At 49.4% G+C, this 19,877-nt stretch overlaps 4 protein-coding genes across 4 annotated transcripts; 1 reads left to right on the forward strand and 3 right to left on the reverse strand.

Annotated features, from left to right (window-relative positions):
• Positions 1-1,117: 1,117 nt before the first annotated feature.
• On the reverse strand, positions 1,118-3,893 carry LOC117865100 (putative kinase-like protein TMKL1). The gene is made up of 2 exons (XM_034749183.2): positions 3,031-3,893; positions 1,118-1,970 (listed from the first exon to the last, which is right to left on the reverse strand). Exons 1-2 carry the CDS (start codon positions 3,551-3,553, stop codon positions 1,390-1,392), a joined length of 1,104 nt encoding a protein of 367 aa, XP_034605074.1. The 5' UTR covers positions 3,554-3,893; the 3' UTR covers positions 1,118-1,389.
• A 1,917-nt stretch (positions 3,894-5,810) lies between these two features.
• On the reverse strand, positions 5,811-7,733 carry LOC117863233 (uncharacterized). Its single transcript, XM_034746854.2, has one exon. It carries the CDS (start codon positions 7,321-7,323, stop codon positions 6,031-6,033), a length of 1,293 nt encoding a protein of 430 aa, XP_034602745.1. The 5' UTR covers positions 7,324-7,733; the 3' UTR covers positions 5,811-6,030.
• Positions 7,734-11,193: 3,460 nt separating this feature from the next.
• LOC117864993 (adenylyltransferase and sulfurtransferase MOCS3) lies at positions 11,194-15,195 on the forward strand. The gene is made up of 11 exons (XM_034749055.2): positions 11,194-11,661; positions 11,766-11,858; positions 11,995-12,050; positions 12,433-12,497; positions 12,594-12,668; positions 12,789-12,867; positions 13,092-13,130; positions 13,562-13,661; positions 13,894-14,012; positions 14,205-14,327; positions 14,681-15,195. Exons 1-11 carry the CDS (start codon positions 11,235-11,237, stop codon positions 15,068-15,070), a joined length of 1,566 nt encoding a protein of 521 aa, XP_034604946.1. The 5' UTR covers positions 11,194-11,234; the 3' UTR covers positions 15,071-15,195.
• Positions 15,196-17,497: 2,302 nt separating this feature from the next.
• Positions 17,498-19,156, reverse strand: LOC117863188 (homeobox-leucine zipper protein HOX17). The gene is made up of 4 exons (XM_034746803.2): positions 18,698-19,156; positions 18,346-18,542; positions 18,117-18,196; positions 17,498-17,997 (listed from the first exon to the last, which is right to left on the reverse strand). The coding sequence occupies exons 1-4, from the start codon at positions 18,798-18,800 to the stop codon at positions 17,664-17,666; spliced, it is 714 nt and encodes a 237-aa protein (XP_034602694.1). The 5' UTR covers positions 18,801-19,156; the 3' UTR covers positions 17,498-17,663.
• Positions 19,157-19,877: the final 721 nt, after the last annotated feature.

A 19,877-nucleotide genomic window follows, 5' to 3' on the forward strand; every position in this document is an offset into this window, starting at 1 on the left:
GGGTGATCCGCACCGCACCCTCCGCACCAGGGCACCATGTAAGCACGTGCCAGGAACAACAGCACATGGAGCAGTTAAAGCTTCTGATATCCTTGACCCTTTTTTTTATTGTTTCTTGGGTGTAAATCAAAGCCCCGTGATATACTGAGTGGTTGTTTTTCTTTGCTCGGCATGATTGCCGGAATTGTTTGTATCATTACATATGATGACAGATTGGATTGGTTTCTGAATTCTGACCGTCACAGGAAATTTGATTACGTAAGGCCACATGGTTGTAGTAGCAAGAGGGAGGCAGGGAGCCTCGGTCTCTTCGGCCCTGACAAAAGAGTGACAGATCACTTTCACACTGAATTTGGAGCCCCGATTTGGCCACAAGCTACGAGGTTGAAAAATTGAGATCTGGAAGTGAAAACCTTACTTACCGTCCTGATGGTGATGCCCACCCACTTTAGTGAGCACGTACCGTCGAGATTTGGCTTGCTGTTAGGTCAAAAGTGCAATAACCAGTAGGGTAAACTCTCCAAAAGTTTTCGCAGAGGTGCAGTGAACGTTGTTGGAATTACGGTGCATTCTTTACATCTTCCCAAGTAACAAAATCGGAAGGCTTGAGCAACTTGGAAAGATAGGGTTAAATAAATCTGTACATATAGCCGTGTTAGTGATGTCGACATGCCCGGGACCGCAAGGCTATGAAGTTTCGAGGCCAACAGGAAACAGACGTTGACAGGAGGTCACTAGCCGGTGCCTCCAAAAGAGCCGACGTACTTCATTGCTCACCCATGTTTCTTGTGGAAAGATGAAGGATTGTTGATGACAAAGGAAACAAAGGACCAACAAACCCTATGCATGGAGGCCTGGGCATCTTTTGACCAATCGTCCTCTTGCCTCATCAGTTGGCTATAGTACGAGAGAGCATGCATCATAGCTGTCGCTAACTTGCAATAGTTGTACTGCAGTAGGGTACACTGCCTGTTTCTTGTTCATGCCTTTGGACAAAATTCCATGACCAGTTCAGCAGCTGTCAGCATACTGTCTGATGCGTGGAAACTGAAATCACATTGTCACTTTCAGTTTCAGGCAAGACATGCAATTAACAAAAATCTTCAAGAAAGACAAATGCAGTAAAGGAAATCTTATAGAATTTCCACGTCGAAAGCACCCACATTATGTGCCCTAATGAGTTCCTATGTAGTGTGGCGTGGAAAGTATACTCTTCTATACATGCTTGTCGCTCCTAGCTTAGGTTACCATCATTCTCCAAATGCCTGATACAAACTCTGTTGTATGCAAGAAGTAAGACAGACAATACAAGAGACAACCAAGCTATTCTGCTGCTACAACACCACACTTTCTAAATAGCATTGGAGCCTCGCCTCGCCCATCCACCTGTTATCTTGCTATGTCTTCAAGCCTTTTGAGTATTTTCTTCGTATCCGGTCTCAACGACGGTGACGGGTTACAGCAAGCTGTTGCCAATTCAAAGTAAGCATTTAGATTCTCCTCCTTCCCTGAATTCTTGCTTTGTTTGATAAGCTCGGAACTGAAAGCTTCAGATATCTTCCTCTCGAGTACAAGGTCCTTGAAAGAGGCTGGCAAATGGATGTCACGGGCATTAGGTGGTTTATCATTTACGACCTCCTTCTGAGCAAGCATCTCGAGCATAATCACTCCCAAGCTGTAGATATCGCTCTCCCTTGTGACATCCCTCATCTTGATCAGCTCTGGAGCCTTGTACCCTTGCATTGCAGATGTCTCGAGCATCTCTTGTGCAGCAGCATGATTCAGGAGGAGGTAGAGGCCAAAGTCTGATATCCTGGGTTGGAAATCGGCGTCAAGCATAATGTTGTTTGTTTTGAGATTGCCATGAATGATTGGTTTCTGCGATGCTGTGTGAAGGTGGTCCAGTCCTTTGACAATGCCGATAGACAGCTTGCAAATTATCTCCCATCTCTGTGAATCATTGATTCCCTCTGCAGATCAGAAGAACAGATAAAGATTAGAACTCGCAAACGGAAAAAAAAAAACAGGGAAGAGATATAGATATTTCATGAGTGAAGAACTGACAGAGACTAGCTAGTTATTGATTGGCACAAGTAATGCGTAAAATTCGTTTATAACCAAAAACTGTCCTTTTCAAGCCCTTGATATCATGAAATACAAATGACCCAAAGTTCATTGCAACAAAACTGAACAAGCTGTTTTGTGCATGGAAGCAATTAGAATTATTCTGCAAGTCTTTCTGTACGTGATTAGTTGATGGCTCAGCGATATACTATATATTTAATCAAAGAATGTGATCCAACAACTCCCTGAAAACGAGAGATGACAGATGCAGGAAAACGCAAACAGTTCAGAAGTGCCACCATTCCACCAGCATAATGCCTGGAAATAAGTCATGAAAGCACTTGCAAAAGAAAAGCATTTCTGTGTCTGATAATAAAACAACCATTAAGTCCACCTGGAAAAGAACGACTTTCCTCCAAAGCCTTGATTTCATAGAGGACTTGCATCACCCATTTTATTGAAGCAACAACTAAAAGCTTGAAAGTGTAATACTATTGAAAATTGAAATGGAGTGATGTTGCCACATGTAAACCCACGGTCTCACGCAACAAGAACAAGATGCTCTGTGAAGTGTTGGAGCTAACAACCAACCAGGAAAAATTTACCAAGTACTTTATGAACTGTCCCTTTGTGTAGTTAACGACAAGGGCACAAGGCGTAACAGTGAAGACACATGGCTAAAAGTAACGAAAACCACCCTGCAAGGCTGTAACAGAGTACCCACCACAGCAGTCTGCTTAATCCGCGAAGCATCATTGCCTGCGACGCTTTTACCGCAGGAATCGGATGACAAAAAGGTAAATAATCATCTAAATCTGAGGTGAACTTCAAATTCTGCAGTAAATCCAAGCAATGGGAGTACCAACACTCGAGTAAACAATCAAGGAATCATTTCGCACGATTAGCTTTGCTCAGAGCTACGGAGCTAGCTTGGGTCGAAAGCAATGACGCGAAGGGGAAACGGACCTTGCAGGAAGCGGCGGAGCGAGCCGGCGGCGTAGAAGGGGTGCACGAGCAGCTTCTCCCCGCGCGGGCCGATGTAAAGCGCGCGGATCGGCACGAGGTTCGGGTGGCGCGCGGCGCCGAGCACCCGCGCGGCCGCCGCGGCCTCCTCGGCGCCCGCGGCGCAGGCGGGGCGCACGAACCGGAGCAGCGCGACGGCCTCCCCGGCGCTGAGCCCGGCGCGGTACAGCGTGCTGTGCGCCGACTTGGCCACGACCTCCCCGGGCGCCTCGAGGATCGCGGCCACCGTGAGCGCCTCGCCGCCGGGGAACCGCACTAGCGCCTCCTCCCCGCCGGCGACGTACCCGCCGGAGCCGCCGGCCGCCTGGAGCCGGTCCGCCCTCGCGCCGCCGCCGCCGACGTGGGACGGCAGCACCGAGCGTCCCCCGCGGCGCCGGCGCCGGCGGCGGACGAAGTAGAAGACAGCGAGGGCGAGGACCACGGCGAGGGCCGGGAAGAGGACGGCGTTGATGACTGCCTTGCGCATTGCTCGGTCCAATTCAATCCAGCCTCCGGCAAAGCTTTAGATCGGAGGAAGCGGGGAAGGAAGGCGGCGTGCTTGGCTGCTTTAGGGGCAATGGGGGTGGGCAGGAATGGAGCGCGGTGGTAGGGTTTGGAGTTTGGGGGAGACCGGGAGGGAGATGTTTGCTTGTGCGTGCTTGTTTGGGGCTGCTCTGCTCCTGCTTTCCTCTGCTTTGCGCAGCCTCTGCTATTCTTGCCGTTGGGATGGAGGAGAGCCTACACTGGCTAGCTTGAGATTCGTTTCGTTTCGGTGAAAGTTTTTTTTAGAGAGGGGGAGAGAGGAAAGTTTACGTGTGAAAAGTGCGAATTGGTATGAGGGAGACGTTGAGAACGTAGGGCGGATGAATGGTTTTTTTAATACCTTTTATTGACGTTGGGGTTGGTTTGGCTAGCTTGAGTTTTGTAGTTTGGACTTTATTTTAATTCACACCGTCAATGCTTCTATTGCATTAGAGAGCCATGCTGTACTTTCAGCGATGGAGGTGTTTGAGTTGAAATGCTGGGTGCATTATGTAGTTCTATTTGGAATACTAACAGTTGCTGAAATATCATATGATTTTTATAGGTTGTTTGCTTCCCGCCATGCTTCGCCACCGCCTAAAGCGCGGCAGGCCACCGGTTCTTTGGTGTTGTTTGGTTCAGCTTTTACCTATGGTTACCACACGCCTTTCCAGTATAAAAGCACATCGCGGTTGTGGTGTTGAGTTTTGGTGTTGAAGCTTAGGCAGTGTCGTGATGGCCGTGACTGCTAGCCAAACACCCTCTAAGTGCTACGAAGTTTGGAAGATGTTTGGAAGATGTGGGGATTTGTTTGTTGTCTTAGGATTGCAACGAAGATAACGTAGTGTGATAAAGATGTAGATAGGAAATTCGAGAACCACGTTAAACCATTTTAAGGTTCTCTTACTTTTTTTTAAGCTGCATAGCTAGGAGCATATAGCTTATAGATTTTTATAAATGGATAGCTGGATACTTTTTCAGTTCATTTCTATTGGCTTTATGTGATCGAAACGGACCTTATCTCCATATATCCCCATTAAACGCTTGCCTTGGCCTCCTAAGAAGTAAGATCATAACACCACAGCATTTGTTGATTGCTTCCTTCAACGCATGGAACGGGGAAAATGCCATGACCCATGAGGATATCAGATGATATGGCCCTCGCATTTGCCCTCTCATCAATCAATCCGACGATCCCATAGGCCGGCGTCGGCGTGTGATTGGAACCGGCATTGACTTTACACACCATTCTTTCATTTTGCCAATAAAATCGCGAAGACATGCTCTCGAAAACCAAAATGACGCTACGCAGATTGCAGAAAAAGCTAAGCTGTGCCTGTGCGTTAGGACAGAAATAAAACCCCTCCTTTTTCCCGCAAAAATATAAAGAAGTCTGTGCTCAGAGCAGAAGACAAATCTACTTGATTTTGCTGCTGTTCTGATATCGCTGTACGTAGAACCAGGACCGGTCCTTGTTTTCTCTACTCGCTTGATTCCCTTTTTTTTTTTGAAAGAAAAACATGTATACCCTCCGCACCTAACGAGTGGTGTGATACATCAACGGTAACCGACGGGCAGCAGACGTATACCGTATACGTATAGCGCCGACGATGCGTCGGCGTACCGGCAAGCACGTGCGGCGTCCGTGACGTTGATCCGGCGGGACCGTGTCGCATAGACACAGACCCCGCAAGCGATCCTCGGCACCGATCAACGGATCCTCGGCGTCCGTGGACGCAGCCTCGGCGGCGGCAGCCTTGCAGGGAACAAGAGCACAGCACCTTTTCCTTTCGGCGGCGGCTACCGGTAGGGAAGGGAAAGGAAGGTCTTCACCCGTATGACCCGCAGTCCCGCACGCAACTGCGTGCGCGGTTCCCGGCGTGCCGCGGCGCCCGCATCGCGCGCGCGGGGGTGGGCTGCCCTGCACGTTTTTTTTTTTTGAGGGATGGCTGCCCTGCACGTGACGGCGCCGCGGCGGCCATGGGGCCGCCTGGATGCCCGGAAGTTGTATTGGGCCGGGTGCATGGATCATGCCGTCAAAGACTTGGGCCAAGAATTTCCTTTCGTTGTGTATGGGCCGCCAAATTCAGGCAAAGCCTTGAAGAAGGTTCGGTTTTTACCGAAAAGCAGCAGCTCTGCAAAAGAAAGTTCTAGTTCGTTCGCCCCACGGGATGAAAGGATATGCTCAGACAATGCGGAAAGTCAAACTCGCCAAATGATGATTAGCATAACGATAATCCTGATGTGATAACCATAAGCCCCGGCTCCACTTTCTTAATGTACACCGTTGTTCAGGTTGTAATTACATCGGAACACCCAAAACGAAACAAGAAACGAGAAAAAAAGCACGTCCTCTCTCGGTACGCGAGGAGCTCCACGGCCAGCCTCGCTACGAGCTTTCTGACGAGGAGTAGTTGCAAGGAGACCGTCGAACCTGTCTGGTCACCTCCTGGTGGCCGGCTCGACCCTCTGCTTCCTGATCTGCTCCCTGAACTTGGCTATGAACTCGTCGGCCTTCCTGTCCACCTCGTCCTCCACCTCCTCGTCGTCGTCGACCTCCGGCCCCGGCTTCGTCGCCAGCTCGAAGAGCTCCTCGTCGCACGAGCTGCCGTCCTCTTCCTCCCCCACCGCCTCCTCATCCTCCTCGAACACGTTTTCCTCCGTGCCATCGTCGCCGTCGGTAACCATGTCGCTGCCGAACGAGCTTTCTGACGCCGCGACCGCCTCATCTAGCTCGGCATCCACAGCGTCGTCGTCGTCGTCGTCGTCGTCGAGTGGTACCACGGGATCGTAGCCGGCGAAGGCGCTCCTCGTCGCCTGGATCGCCGACTTGGACCGGAACTGCTTGCCGTCGACGCCATGCAGGCCCAGCCTTCCGTTCGTGCTCCTGTCGCCGATCGCTCCGTTGAAGCTTCTCGCTTTGGCCTTCCGGAGGCTGCGTGATCCGCGTCCGAGGAACGGCGGCGGCGGTGGCGGAGGGGGAGGTGGGAGCAGAGACGGCGAGGACGGCGACAGGGTGAGATCGGCGTCGAGGACGGAGGACGGCGAAGGGATGGCGCGCTCGCGAAAGCCGTCGTATCCTGCCTTGGGGGCAAGGAAGTCTTCGTCTTCCTCCTCCGGCTCCTCAATGCCGTCGCTGACATCTTCCGGTAGTGTCGCCGAGTCCTCGACCGCCGGCTTCAGCTTCCTCACCGGCAGGAGGAGCGGCTTCTCTCCCGCGCCGCCATCGCCGTTGTTGGCGTCGGCAACGACCACGAGTGGGTCGTCCGGAAGGTACCGAGAGCTCCACGCCTGGACGCCGACCTTGCTGGCGCCGCTGCCATCATCGGGGTCGTTGTCATCGAAGACCACCGGCGAGCCCTGCATCATCTGCGAGACGTAGGCCTCCACCGACGCCTCGTCGTCGACGACGGGCCTGGAATCGTCGGCGGCCGCGGCGGCCACCTCGGCGTCGGCGTTCTTCTGGCCGAAGACGCCGTAGGAGATGATGATGCCGAGCAGGAGCAGGTGCGGCAGCTCCCATATCCTGGACGCTTGGCTCGTCGGCAGCAGCGGCACCAGCGCCACCACGAGCGCGAACAGCGCCGCCTTCGCAGCCAGGTTCGACGGGAACAGCAGCGCCAGCACCTGCTGCAGCCTCGCCGAGACATCGCTACCGGTCGTCGTCGTTGTCGTACCTACTCTGGCAGGCTGCTGCTGCGCCTGCGCTAAGGCCGTGCCGGCCGCCTCCGCCATTATCGCGAGGTTCGTGCACGTAGTCTGCGCGCGCGCGCTGCTCTCTTGAGTTTTCCCAAGGCTGTTTGTGTTCGCGGGCTCGATCGGCTGATGCGATGGAGGTGGAAAGCTTGGGCGAATGATCCTTGGCTTTCGGGCGAGGAGAGGAAGCCACACAAGACTTGGTCGGGAAGAAAGCAACAAAAGGGAGGGAAAGAATTTGATCGCGTCAGAGCACGCAGAACAAAGAGGCAAGGGACCCCGGGCGCTGTCAATTTAAATCTGACAGCAAAACTCTCGCGCTCCCGAGCGATTAACTGCTGACGAAACCGCCCGAACGTGCTAGATTAGTTAGAAGGCAAAAAATTAATTAGAGGAAAAGGACGTCGCGTGGCATAGCAATCTCTAGAACTGCATGTACACCTTATGGTCTCAGGCTCAGGCTCTGCCGCTCTAGCTTCGCCACCCGGGATGGTGGAGCCGGCTGCATGGTCACTGCCGGAGCACACACGGCAGCTTCCGCAAGGTCAGAGGATGGGCCATGCATGGCTCACCTGCCTGCCTGGGGGATCGTAATGTTTGGAGGATTCTGACGGGACGACCCCGTAGACGTTTCTAGTAACGGCCGCGACCAGGCACCATGCAGGGTTCGATGATGTGCCGAAACGGGGAAGATGCTTATGCGCTTCAAGACGACATGACCCAATTGAGGCATTGACTCAGCCGCTAGTTTCACTTCCAGCGAGCTCCAGAATCACAAAAAGCTTGGGGTGATTACACGAGAGCGCGTGCTGAAGGCTGAAGCTTTAATTTGGCAACTTTTCTTCTGCTACTAGCGCAGAATATCCTTCGATGTACTTACTGTATGGCAGTTGGGGACTCTCAAATCCCAACGGTAGATCGATGTGATCTGATGCTCCTGCGATTCGTCTTCGTCTCACCTGAGATGTGAACGCCTGCTTTTTCTGAAGAGGTGTTGTGTAGATTTCAGGAACGGAAAGGTAGCTCCAGGGTTTGTGCGCCCGAATCCCCATCGCCACGGCACCCGGTTGCGCTGCGCCATTTCGCCGGGCGCCGCCGAAGAAAAAGCCGAATCGTGGGGATGTCAACTGCTACGTAGCGTGATCACACACACTATCGCGAAGCAGACACGTAACTCTTGAAGCTTGAGTGCTTGACCCTTGAAGCGGTCAACCGGCCCGATCGTCTGATACCACTAGTCCACTACACCAGTAGCCACCTCTGCAGGACGACCCAAGCCACAGCTTAGTATGAACTTAATTAGTCAGCAAGTCAACCGTATTAAACGCTAGTTTACTTGATCTGCGGATAGGCTGGTGCGGGTTCATCCATGGTACGTGTTTCTTCCAGGAGCCAGAAAATATTTTCGCTGGCGGTCAAAACTGGTTTGTGCTGATGGGTTTCGCACCCACCAGCAACTCACTATCAGCAGCAGCAGGGTGTCCACCCACCAGTACAGTTCTAATTTGCGCTAGTGAGTGCTTAGATAGCCCGTCAGCAAAGATATTTTTGGATATAAAAGAAGCTGGTTGTATCCGCTCCTCCTGCAACCATGGCCGCGCCACCGTCCCGCGACCCCGCACTGCTTCTCCGTCGTTGCCCTCGACGCCCACCCTTGGGCGTGCCGCCAGAGCTCGCCCTCGATGCCAGCTCTTGGATGCGCCGTCGGAGTTCGGCCTTGGCGCCCGCGCTGCTAGAGCTCGCCCTCCCACCTGAGAGGAAAGGAACATATTTAAGGTAGAGGGAGAGGATGAGAGAAAGGAACAGATAAGGAAGAGAGAGTACCTGACGCCGCCCACGCTCGGTCGCCTACCGCCCGCTCGCGGGCCCGCCCCACCGGCCGCCGCTTCCGCGCCCACCAGCGCCCATGCTGGTGCCTGCTCCCGAAGATAAAGAGGAGATAAGGGAGAGGTACGGCCTGATGCCCGCCCCGCCTGCTCCTGGAGAGATAGATAAGGAAGATGTAGGGGGCATTTGTGCTGGTGGGGGTGGGCCAACCAATCACCCGCCAGTACAGATGCATCCCATTTGTGCTGGTGGGCACTTAAATCGCCCGCCAGCACAGAGCTGTTTGTGCTGGCGGGCACTAACCCAGCGGCCTCGGTCACCTTTGTGCTGGCGGGTGCCAATTCCACCCGTCATCACGCTAATTTCGACGTATCAACACAAATAGTTTCTGATATAATGTTTCCTGTCATCGTTAGCTAGATAAGATACTGCACGATGCTGTTTAGACTTGGTCAAGCTAAATCTTCAAGAATCAGGACCAAGTTAGTCAATTGGGGTAGCGAGCAACCACCAAGTTAGTTAACTGGGGTAGCGGGCAACTACCAAGTTATTAGCTTAAGGACGTACGACACACACACTTCATCGATCGTTTGAAACTATAGTCATAGAGTCTCGTTGGATCAGTTAGGGCTAATTTGACTAGAACTAAATGTTAGCCGGCTAACCATTAGTTTGCTAAAATTAATCTCGTAATGTTTAGATACATGGGCTAATGGGTAAGCTGGAATCCTAACAAAAGTCTATTTCATCCTTGTTGGGTGGAAGACAGTGCAGGTGGGAGTGTAAAAGTGATTTTCTGTAACCATGAGCTCTGTTTAGCCCAAATCAACTAGGTTTGGGGACCTGATGGGCTAATAATTAGTTGAGTGGCTTGGGTAACGATTAGTCTACCTATTAATTAACCCTACCATTTACGTCAACTAGGGCTAATTTTTAGCAGGTACAAATTAGCTTGTACATCCAACATGCTCATACACTAAAAAACAATTTCCACGCTACTAAAAAAATGATTTTTAGAGCCCCTTTTTACCACATAGGTGGTTCGTAACACTAACCACATGTATAGTACCCCATGGGGTCTTAGCTCATAAACCGCTTCTATAGATGCATTTCCAGAAAATGAGGATCACCTCTAGAAATAGGCCTATTTTCAGAGACATGACAAATAAATAAATGTCTCTGAAAATATAATTAAATAACCTTATTTCAAGTAGAAATCATAATGTACTATGTATGAAGTCTGATAAAACTCTATGTGAAACAATATTTTCCTATAAGACCTACAACTTTGTAGTTGAAAATGTGTTTTTTACATTTGGAGATTCGGCAGAGAAGGATGAAAAGAATAGTTTATTTCATAACGACCATGTATAAGTGTGAGGTGGGATTGAGGCCTAAAGTCACGGTTTTAGTCCCACCAACCGCACGTGTGACTCGCCACGCAGGACCATGAGTGAGTGAGTGGATGCCCAATAATTAAGGTTAGCACAGGTTAAAATATGTTTTTAAAAAAGTTTATTTGAATGTCGCAAGCGTTATATATTTAAGAAAGGAGGGATCATATTTTATTATCTAAAAATTTATAATCATCGGCAGATAAGAATAATAATATAGTATATAAATATTATATCGATACGGCAGTGCAACAACAATTAATTGAAGCAGGACCAACTAAGAATGCCAACAACAATAATGAAATGAAATGAGCATCTGGATATCAGCAGCGACATGACTCTTCTAACCGCAGAACTGCAGATACCTTCATACCTACCTAACCGGTGTTCCTCCTGGCGCTGAGTCTTCTAACCGACGATGAACAGGCGGCTCGTTCGGCTAACGCCCTCACCGGTAGAACTTGCAAGCTTTGTTCCTTGATGAAGCAGTCAACAACACGTACAGAGTCCAGTTTGGCAGTTTCCTTGTTCTGGACTGGTAGGTGACGATTCATTAACGTTCTTCCCTACTGTAGTTGCTAGGATACGTGGTGGATGATGTTGAATATACGTACTGGTACTACTAGTCTACTACTAGTATAGCATAGCAAAGCCTTGGAGACGAAGTAAATTAATCGAAGCAGGGCGCAAGCAAACGCCGAAACGCGGGAGAGAAGCTTCAGCTCGATAATGACGCGCTTGAGGACTTCTTCACGCAGGCAGATGTGTGGGAACTCTATAACTACCTCGACTACTATTCTGATCTCCTGCTACTTGCGTTCGCGCACCTGGCCAGGGAGGCGAGCTCATCAGCTAGCGACGCAGAGCTTCGTGCGTGCGGCAATGGGCGCGGGCAGCGGGAGGACGGAGGCGATCATGCGCGAGATCGCGAGCCTGCGCGAGCAGAGGGACGAGCTGGACAGCCGCATCCGCTTCTTCGAGTCCCAGCTCCGCATCGGCGGCGGCGGCGCTGCGCCGACCACGCTCCCTCCCAGCCTGTCCACCAAGCTGGACGCCATGGGCGCGCACGCCGTCTCCGCCGCCGGTGGGGGCCTGAGCCCCGACATGGTCCGGCGGTACAGCCGCCAGCTCCTCCTCCCCGACTTCGGCGTGCACGGTTGGTTGTCGCAGCTAATACCATGATCAGTTGCTCGTTCCTGAATCCTGATCGATCGATCAGTGCGACTTCTATTTTCTGATGAACAAAATGGATGATGGCAGGGCAACGGAGGCTCTCCCGGTCGTCGGTTCTGGTGGTCGGAGCCGGAGCATTGGGCTCGGCCGTAGCACTGTATCTGGCTGCAAGTGGCGTTGGTAATTACATTTCCCATCGATCATCAATTTATCGTGTTAGGTTCAATGTTACAAAGCGTGATTAGATAGATGTGCGCTTGCATGCCCAGAAACTATGGCCTCATAATAACTCAGTTTGCTGACTATATCTGTGTAGGTTCGTTAGGCATCGCTGATGGAGAAAACGTTGAACTCAGCAACCTCCATGGACAGGTATAGCAAACTGTGGTTTACTTCATATATATGCTCTGTTCATACTAGGACAGTCTTCTGCCGTCGTTGTCATGTACTGCCTGAGATGCAACCTCACGTTGAATACCGATTTCCTGGAACTCAGACTAAGTCAGACAATTTATTGCATGCCTGAGTCACATCATTGTACAATTAAGCGACTGTTTGTCAATCCAATCAGTTATATTCAATTAGTTTTGCACTTCCTAATTTTTTTTTATAATCGCATGGCTTTGATAACAATTGCTAATGTACTGCATCCAAGAAAGTTATGAGTAGTTCTCAGTTTACTACAGTAGTTATGATGCGTCTTTTTTTTTAAAAAAATTGCTTAGATATATCCTTCGCCTGATTACCTTTTCAGATCATGCACATGGAAACATATGTTGGGCAACCAAAAGTGAAGTCAGCAGCAGCTGCTTGCCGGGCGTAAGATATACTGTTATTCTGATAGTTTATTGCATCTAGATTTTAAACCTTTTATGTGGAATCAATTAACTGAAATACCTTTTTTCTTGGAATCAGAATTAATTCTTCTGTCAAGGTGTTCGACCATCATCTCAAACTGAAGGCAAAAAATGCTTTGAATGTTGTGAGGCAGTATCCTTGAGAATGTGAAAAAAATTAACATATTCCCCTTTGGTTATGTTGAATACATATAGTACTTGTTTTCTTTTTTGAAGATTTATAGTACTTGTTTTCAACACTAAATAATCACAGATATGACATAGTAGTTGATGCGACCAACAACCTTGCTAGCCGGTACATGCTTAGCGATTGCTGTGTCCTCCTCCATAAGGTAATATACTATCAACCATATGTTTTGGAAGTTGGAGCAATACACATAATAACTCAATTTGAAATCAATCTTCCCATAAGGAAATTTATTAAGTTATCATTTGACAAATTCCATACCTCGTATTCTGTTTATTTGAGCAAATACTAAAAGACTGCATCTCTATATGTCAATAATACTAATTTTTTGTCAAATTTTTCCATTGATTGTGTCCTGATTCATTGCAGCCTCTCATATCGGGTTCAACAATTGGTCTAGAAGGACAGGTAATTCTTGTTGCAGCAATGGCTTGCATTTCACTTTACAACTTAGGGCTTGTTTGTTTGAATGGCTTGCATTTCACTTTACAACTTAGGGCTTGTTTGTTTGAGTTGCAGCTTTAGGGCTTGTTTGTTTGAGTTGCAGCTTTTGGATTTTTCTAAAAAGGGGTTTTTTCTTCTGAAAAGCCAACACTAGTTTTTAAAAGATGTGTTTAGCTTTCCGAGCTCAAAAAGCTACGAAGAGCTCAAAAAGCTGAGCTTTTCAGCTTTCCATATAAACTCAGCTTTTTTGGACTTCCGGCTTTCGGAAGCTACAGAAGAAGATCGCTATTTGTTTGAGCTTCTGGCTTTTCACGCTGAGAAACTACCAGGAAGCTCAAACAAATAGGACCTTAATAATGTTCACTTTAGTGACACTTTTCAAACTCATGTAACAGTTGGCGGTTTGTAACCATAATGGAAGTCCATGTTACCGGTGTCTTTTTCCAAACCCAGCAGCATGCCAGAATAGTTCTGACGATGGAATTCTTGGGGTTGGTAAGTAATAAATTTCTCTATAATACACGATTCCAAGATCTTATTATTACTACAACAAACCAAATTGAGGAGTTAATTAGGACACAATTTAAAATACTATAATATTTTGCTAGTAGTTTTCAATTTGGCAATATATCCATGCATCTATACCCAATAGTACGGTGGATTTGTTAATATTTTTGTTCCATCCATATCGTTTATGCATGATCTAATAATCACCTTCATTGGTCAGTTCCAGGAGTGATTGGCTGCCTACAAGCTCTTGAAGTTATAAAGGTCGCAAGTCGTGTTGGAGAACCGCTTTGTGGAAGAATGCTAAACTTTGATGCATTGTCCTCCCGTTTTAAGATTGTACGTCACTCCATTCTATCCATATATATGTTGCTTCGCTACAATTAATCGCTACACTTATACATGTGTGGGTGGCAGTAGACCAGTAGTTATTTTTGCGTGCACGTCCTGATACTTGCAAGAGGAAATTGTTAATAAGAACTATTGTTTGACTCATAGATCTAATACATTGTTCTACAATATTTTCTGCAGGTTAACAAGATTCGCCAAAGGTCGTCATCTTGCACGGTTTGTGGAGATCATCCTGATTTGACAAAAGACACTTTTATGATGTTCGGCTATGACAGCTTCTCGCAGTCTTCAAATTCTAGTAAGGTATAGTACACATTTCTAAAGCATTTTGTTTATCATCCTGATCCCTTTTATCTAAAGGTAAGCAAAAATCGAACACAAATTTTATACCTTGAAAATCCATAGACCTACATATAGTATATAATATACCTACAATTCTTATATATCCCCCAGCTTCATTTTACTTAGAAGGCATATTAGGATTTAGGAAAGTCTTTATATCAGTACAGTTTCACCAGTAGTTACTCTTATAATATGCCATCAACTGCCACAAAATCAATCTGTACTAAAAGATATTTGAAATGCAAATGTTGATACAACTTTTACATAGTATTTTTAACATGACACTCGACCCTATGTCGCTATGTATAATGCAGCCGCCGGCGCAAAGCCTGAACCCGCTCCCACGGAACGCCCGGATCACCTGCAGAGAATACAAGCGGCTGCTCGACAGCGGCAGGCCTCACCTTCTGCTGGACGTGCGGCCGGTGCACCACTTCCAGATCGCCTCCATAGCCAACTCCGTGAACATCCCATTGAACGAGCTCAAGGAGAAGCTCCCCCGGCTCAGGGACGCCCTGAGCGAGGTGGCCGACGTGTCGCACGGCAGGCACCGCCCCCTGTACTTCATCTGCCAGCGCGGCGACGACTCCCAGGTGGCCGTCCACATCCTCCGGGAGAACGGGTTCCCGTGTGCCAGTGATGTAATCGGCGGCCTTGAGTCGTGGGCGCGAGAAGCTGATCCCGGTTTTCCTGTGTACTGGTGACATGCTCAAGCTATGTCAACTTTTTTTTTAATATAATTTTGTCACACAGTTTTGTTTTCTCCACTTGAAGGTGGTCCTTGAGAGGCACCACAAAATTATAACTGAGGTATCAAAGTTTAGTCCCAGTACTTTGGTAGTTCCTACGATATAATCTTGTGGGACCAGCAGCCACCCCTGATTCATCTGAGACCAACTACAACGAGTTCAATTTTACATTAGAGTAGAGAGCATGAGAAAGGGTGGGGGTTTAGGTTGAAACAAGCCTATCTACGTACTACTCCAACGTTGTTAATTTTTGCATGAAAAGGGCAAGGGGTCTGAAGTTCTGAACCAGCGAAGCGAGAGGACCAAGTTTGACATCCTTCGCATGGGAGGGACTGAAGGAGACTTCCTGTGTTTCCTGATTGAGGCCACTCCTGCTTTCGAGTCCTGGGCCGTATAGTTTCAGACTTGGGCTTACTATCATTTGGCCCATACGCAGTGGCAAGTGAACAGTGGTAAAATCAGAATTCATAAGTAGAAAGAACATGGTTTGACATCGGTTTTACAAACCTCATGGCAATATATTTTTTTTGTATGCGATCGTTTATGAGTTATTAAAAAGTACCATATGCATCTCCCGTACGACAGTTGTATAAAACTGGACCCGGTCCAGAAGAACTCCATGATCTGCTGCCCCAGGTACGCACAGAGTTTTGACTCTTGATCATCCGTCGATCTTTTGCTTTGGGCTCCAGCAGAGCAGTGCAGAGACAGTGCCACGACCAACCATGTGAGGACGCTCGCTCCCGCGAATCATTGTGCTAGCCAATCTCGTAAAAGCCGGGGGCGGGGCTCCAATGAGTAGTAGCACACGGCACGGACTAATATTCATATGGTACTACTCTACTCTGCTGCACTTAACATTCAACATGCATGGATGGAGTTCAGACCTCAGGGAAGCCCCAGCTTTTGCTCCACAAGTTACGGTGGGCTCCCGCGTGAGCACTCCAACACCCCCCCCCCCGGATGCCTGAATCTGTCTATGTCTTGTCCAGGCACTACAAACCCCAGTATATGCAAGCCTGAAGAAAAGCTCAGCCTAGCAGAGGCTACCTGGCTGTGTTCATCTTGGTCACGCACACAAACTAAGCTCGCTCGATCAAGTGGAAGCTGACGACGTACCGCGTGACCAAGAAAACCGCCGCGCACATTGTTTGCACTGCGCGCAGAATATTCATGCACGTTGGGGGCAGACTAGGCGTAACGGACCTACTAACTCCTATCTGCAGGTTCTGCCCACATTTCGGAGTCGGAGCACTGCCTGACGCTGATCTGACGAATAAAGTGGCGAATTAAAACGCAGCAAATCGGAGGGGCGACGACGACATAGACTGCTATCCAGTAGAAGATGAAAGGAATTATTGTGGAAGGATCGACGACGATGTGCCACGCGTCATGCGTGTGCTTATTTTGATTCGTCTTCCTGTGCACTCTTCCTGCCTGCGATTTTATGCCGCGTCCTGATCATGCCGGGAGCGGTGCAGAGGATTAACGAATTGGTGACGAACACCTGGTGTGGTACAAGTGCTGCTAATCCATCAGTTTGTTGGATATATCCATGATGATAAGTATGCCGCAATGCTATGATCTACGAATGGCATATATACGGTTCCTAGGTTCCCAGGGCTCGCGATCGACGGGACGAAACCCGCCACTGACGGGGCAGCTACCAGCTGTTCCTTCAATCTCCAGAATGGGCAGTTGCAGTTCACTCGACTCGACCGGGCCGGGGAACAAATAAAACCATATCCATGCATCTGCCCAACAGCAATTATATTATTGCTTATCCAGCCACGGATCAACAATTAAAAAATCTTAACCCCAGCCGCGTGCTTTCTCAGGCTACAGATTGATTAATTAGATTAACCTTCGAGTGCCCATCGGATTAATTAAGCCAGCAGCAAATAATTAAAGCCCATGGCAAGACGTACGGCTGAGATTAGAAAGACGACGGAACATGGCTATCCGTGTTAAATAACGCTAGAAATCAGGCTTCACGGGCACGGCTGTCCCAGCAAGCTAATATAAGCTAAGCCAACCGATCGACGGCGACCGGTCGTGCATCATCGCCGGCCGTCATCATCACCGGCGGGCGACGCAAGTCTCGACAGGACAAACCACCGTGCCATCCCGTTGCGCCCCACCCTCCCTACACCCGTATCCCACCATATCCAAGCCACCCGCTTTCTCCCAGGACCAGCTGCTCCATATTCCTGCTTCAATTCCCTACACGTACGCCCAGTTCCCGGCCGGAAAACTCAACAGCATAATCTATTGGCTGTTCGTGTTCTAGATGGCTAGCTGCTAACCACTCGACTAATCAATACTACTACTACTCTGCTGGGCCAAGCACTAGTACACACGCACAGAGAATGAAGAAGAAGATTTAAGGAGAAACTCAAGAAACAGTTTGCACTATCGAATAAATGCGCAGACTGTTGTGTTGGCTTACACACGTACGGTGTACAGCTCTAGCTGCTAGTGTAGTATGCTAGTAGTAGTAGTAGTAGCTACTGGTGGCTAGCTCTCTATCGACCGGTCGCTCTCGCCGTCATGACTGCTGCGGCCGGACGGCGATCGGGCGGTGGCAGATGGCGGCGCCTTCGGCGGCGGCGGCGGCCGTGCTGATGATGGCGCCGCCGGCGCGTCGGTCTGACGACGCCGCGGCGCCGGTGGAGTTGGCGCCGCTGGAGGAGACGCGCTCGCAGGAGGGGCACATGGTGAGGGTGGTGGGCGGGGACATGTGCATATAGAGGTGCGGCGAGACGAGCTTGAGCGCGCGGAGCTCCTGCACCTCCTTCTGCAGCCGCCGGTTCTCCTCCGTCAGTGTCTCGCAGCAGCGCTTCAGGAACTCGCAGTCCACCTCCGTCTGCTTCAGCTTCGTCCTGCACGGCGGCGACGAGGTACAACACATACGGTGGGGAATTAAATTAAAATGAGAAGACACAAATTAAATAAAAGCTGCGGCGACATTATATATCGCATGTGTGCGTAGTACACGTACCTCGCGCGTCTGTTCTGGAACCACACCTCCACCTGCCGGGGCCGCAGGCCGAGCTGCTGCGCCAAGGCTGCCTTCTGACGCTGCACGCCATTGAACAGTTGTGTTTAGATCGAGGGAGAACCAGCTAGCGAATGATTGCGAACCGCGCGCTGTTCATCCATGATGATGGAGCCTTGGCCGGAAAGGATGATGATATATAGAACAGGATATAGGTTATAGTATAACTTACAGGGTTCAGAGTGGGGTGCTCCCGGAAGCTGTCCTCGAGCACGGCCGACTGGTCCTTGGAAAGCCGGAGCTTCTTCCTGGAGCCGTCGATGCCGCAGCTGCCGTCCTCCTCGTCGCTGCCGCCGCGCAGCAGGCCCTCCTCAGCCGTGACCTCGCTCCGCTTTGCCGGTAGCAGTGGCATCTCCAGGAACCTCTTCTCTGATGATCGACCAATAGTGCCATACACGGTATTAGTTACTGACGACTACTCTCGTATACTGTTATACATCAACTCACACACTAGCTCTACAGTAGTGTGACCGGAGTTGATCGGAGCAGCTACTAGAACACAAGATATAGCAGCGTGCATTTACCTGGAGAGCGGAGCAGCATGGCGGAGACATGGTGAGTGCGAGGAGCGGCGAGCGACGAGCTGAGGCTGAGGCTGAGCCCTAAGTCCTCGGCCCTCTCCATCATTGATCGTCTCTTCCTTATACCAGCTTCTTCTTGTTTCTCTATCGATAGATCGATCGGCCGTGCGTGTATGTGTATTGTGTGGAGCTGGAACTGGGGGCACGGTGGAGATTGGGAAGAGCTGGAAGTGATAAAGAAGTGGGGGAGAGCGAGGGTTTTAAAGAGGCGGAGCACAGGGCAGACCGGGCGGGAGGAATGTTGGATCTCACTTCACATAGTTTCTGGGACAGCAATCATTAACTTGTGGGGCGGGCTCCTTAATTGGTGCAATCATAACTTCCCCACCACCTCCTCCTCTCTAGCTAAAGGGCTCCCCGCTCAAAATATATTGCTGGCCTAGCTAACTTCAGCTATTCTCCACCCAGACTAGGATTTCTTTTCGACGGAAAGGCGGGCATTATATCTCTTTCCCCTTTGTTGACGAGCCAGCGCTTCTGTAATCTGACCACCGGAATATGGAGAGTTTATATAAAACTTGCTGCCGCTAGTGCATGGTCCCTTTGATATATGGCTCGTGAGCATGCATGCTATATGCTGCCTGCGTGTGGTGGTGCAAAGTAGATTATTGTGCCTGCCGTGTAAAATAGTACCTTCTGTAAAAGTCTCAGATCTTGGACCACTTACATAGTTACATGTATACTTTCAAATGCTCATTAGATTTTAGTGTGTTGTATATATATAATTACAAATAATTCCCCCGTCTGTGTCGTCGTTATTGCCTTTTTTATTCAATTCTTCATTATTTGGCTCCCTCGAGTTAATTTGGAGGTTTTTTGTGCAAAATTTTGCTACTAATTCAGGAAACCAAACTGTTTCTATTCAGGAATTGGTACTAATTCAGGAGCTTTTTTGGACTGTCACTTTTCCATGTTTTGACCGCAAGAGTGGACATAAATGGCGAGGTCGCCCTAGCTATACTAGCTAGACTGGGATCGATCGATCGATGATGTGCACATCTTATCTAGCTAGCTAGCAGTATAGTACTTGCTAGCTTTGGGCTAGCCAGGGACCAGAACTGGCTACGCCAAGCAATGATCGCGGCACGTAGGAGCAGTGCATGAAGAAATGATTGGCTTTTCG

The sequence above is a fragment of the Setaria viridis genome, chromosome 7 (assembly GCF_005286985.2).
Source record: "Setaria viridis chromosome 7, Setaria_viridis_v4.0, whole genome shotgun sequence".
Taxonomy (NCBI): domain Eukaryota; kingdom Viridiplantae; phylum Streptophyta; class Magnoliopsida; order Poales; family Poaceae; genus Setaria; species Setaria viridis.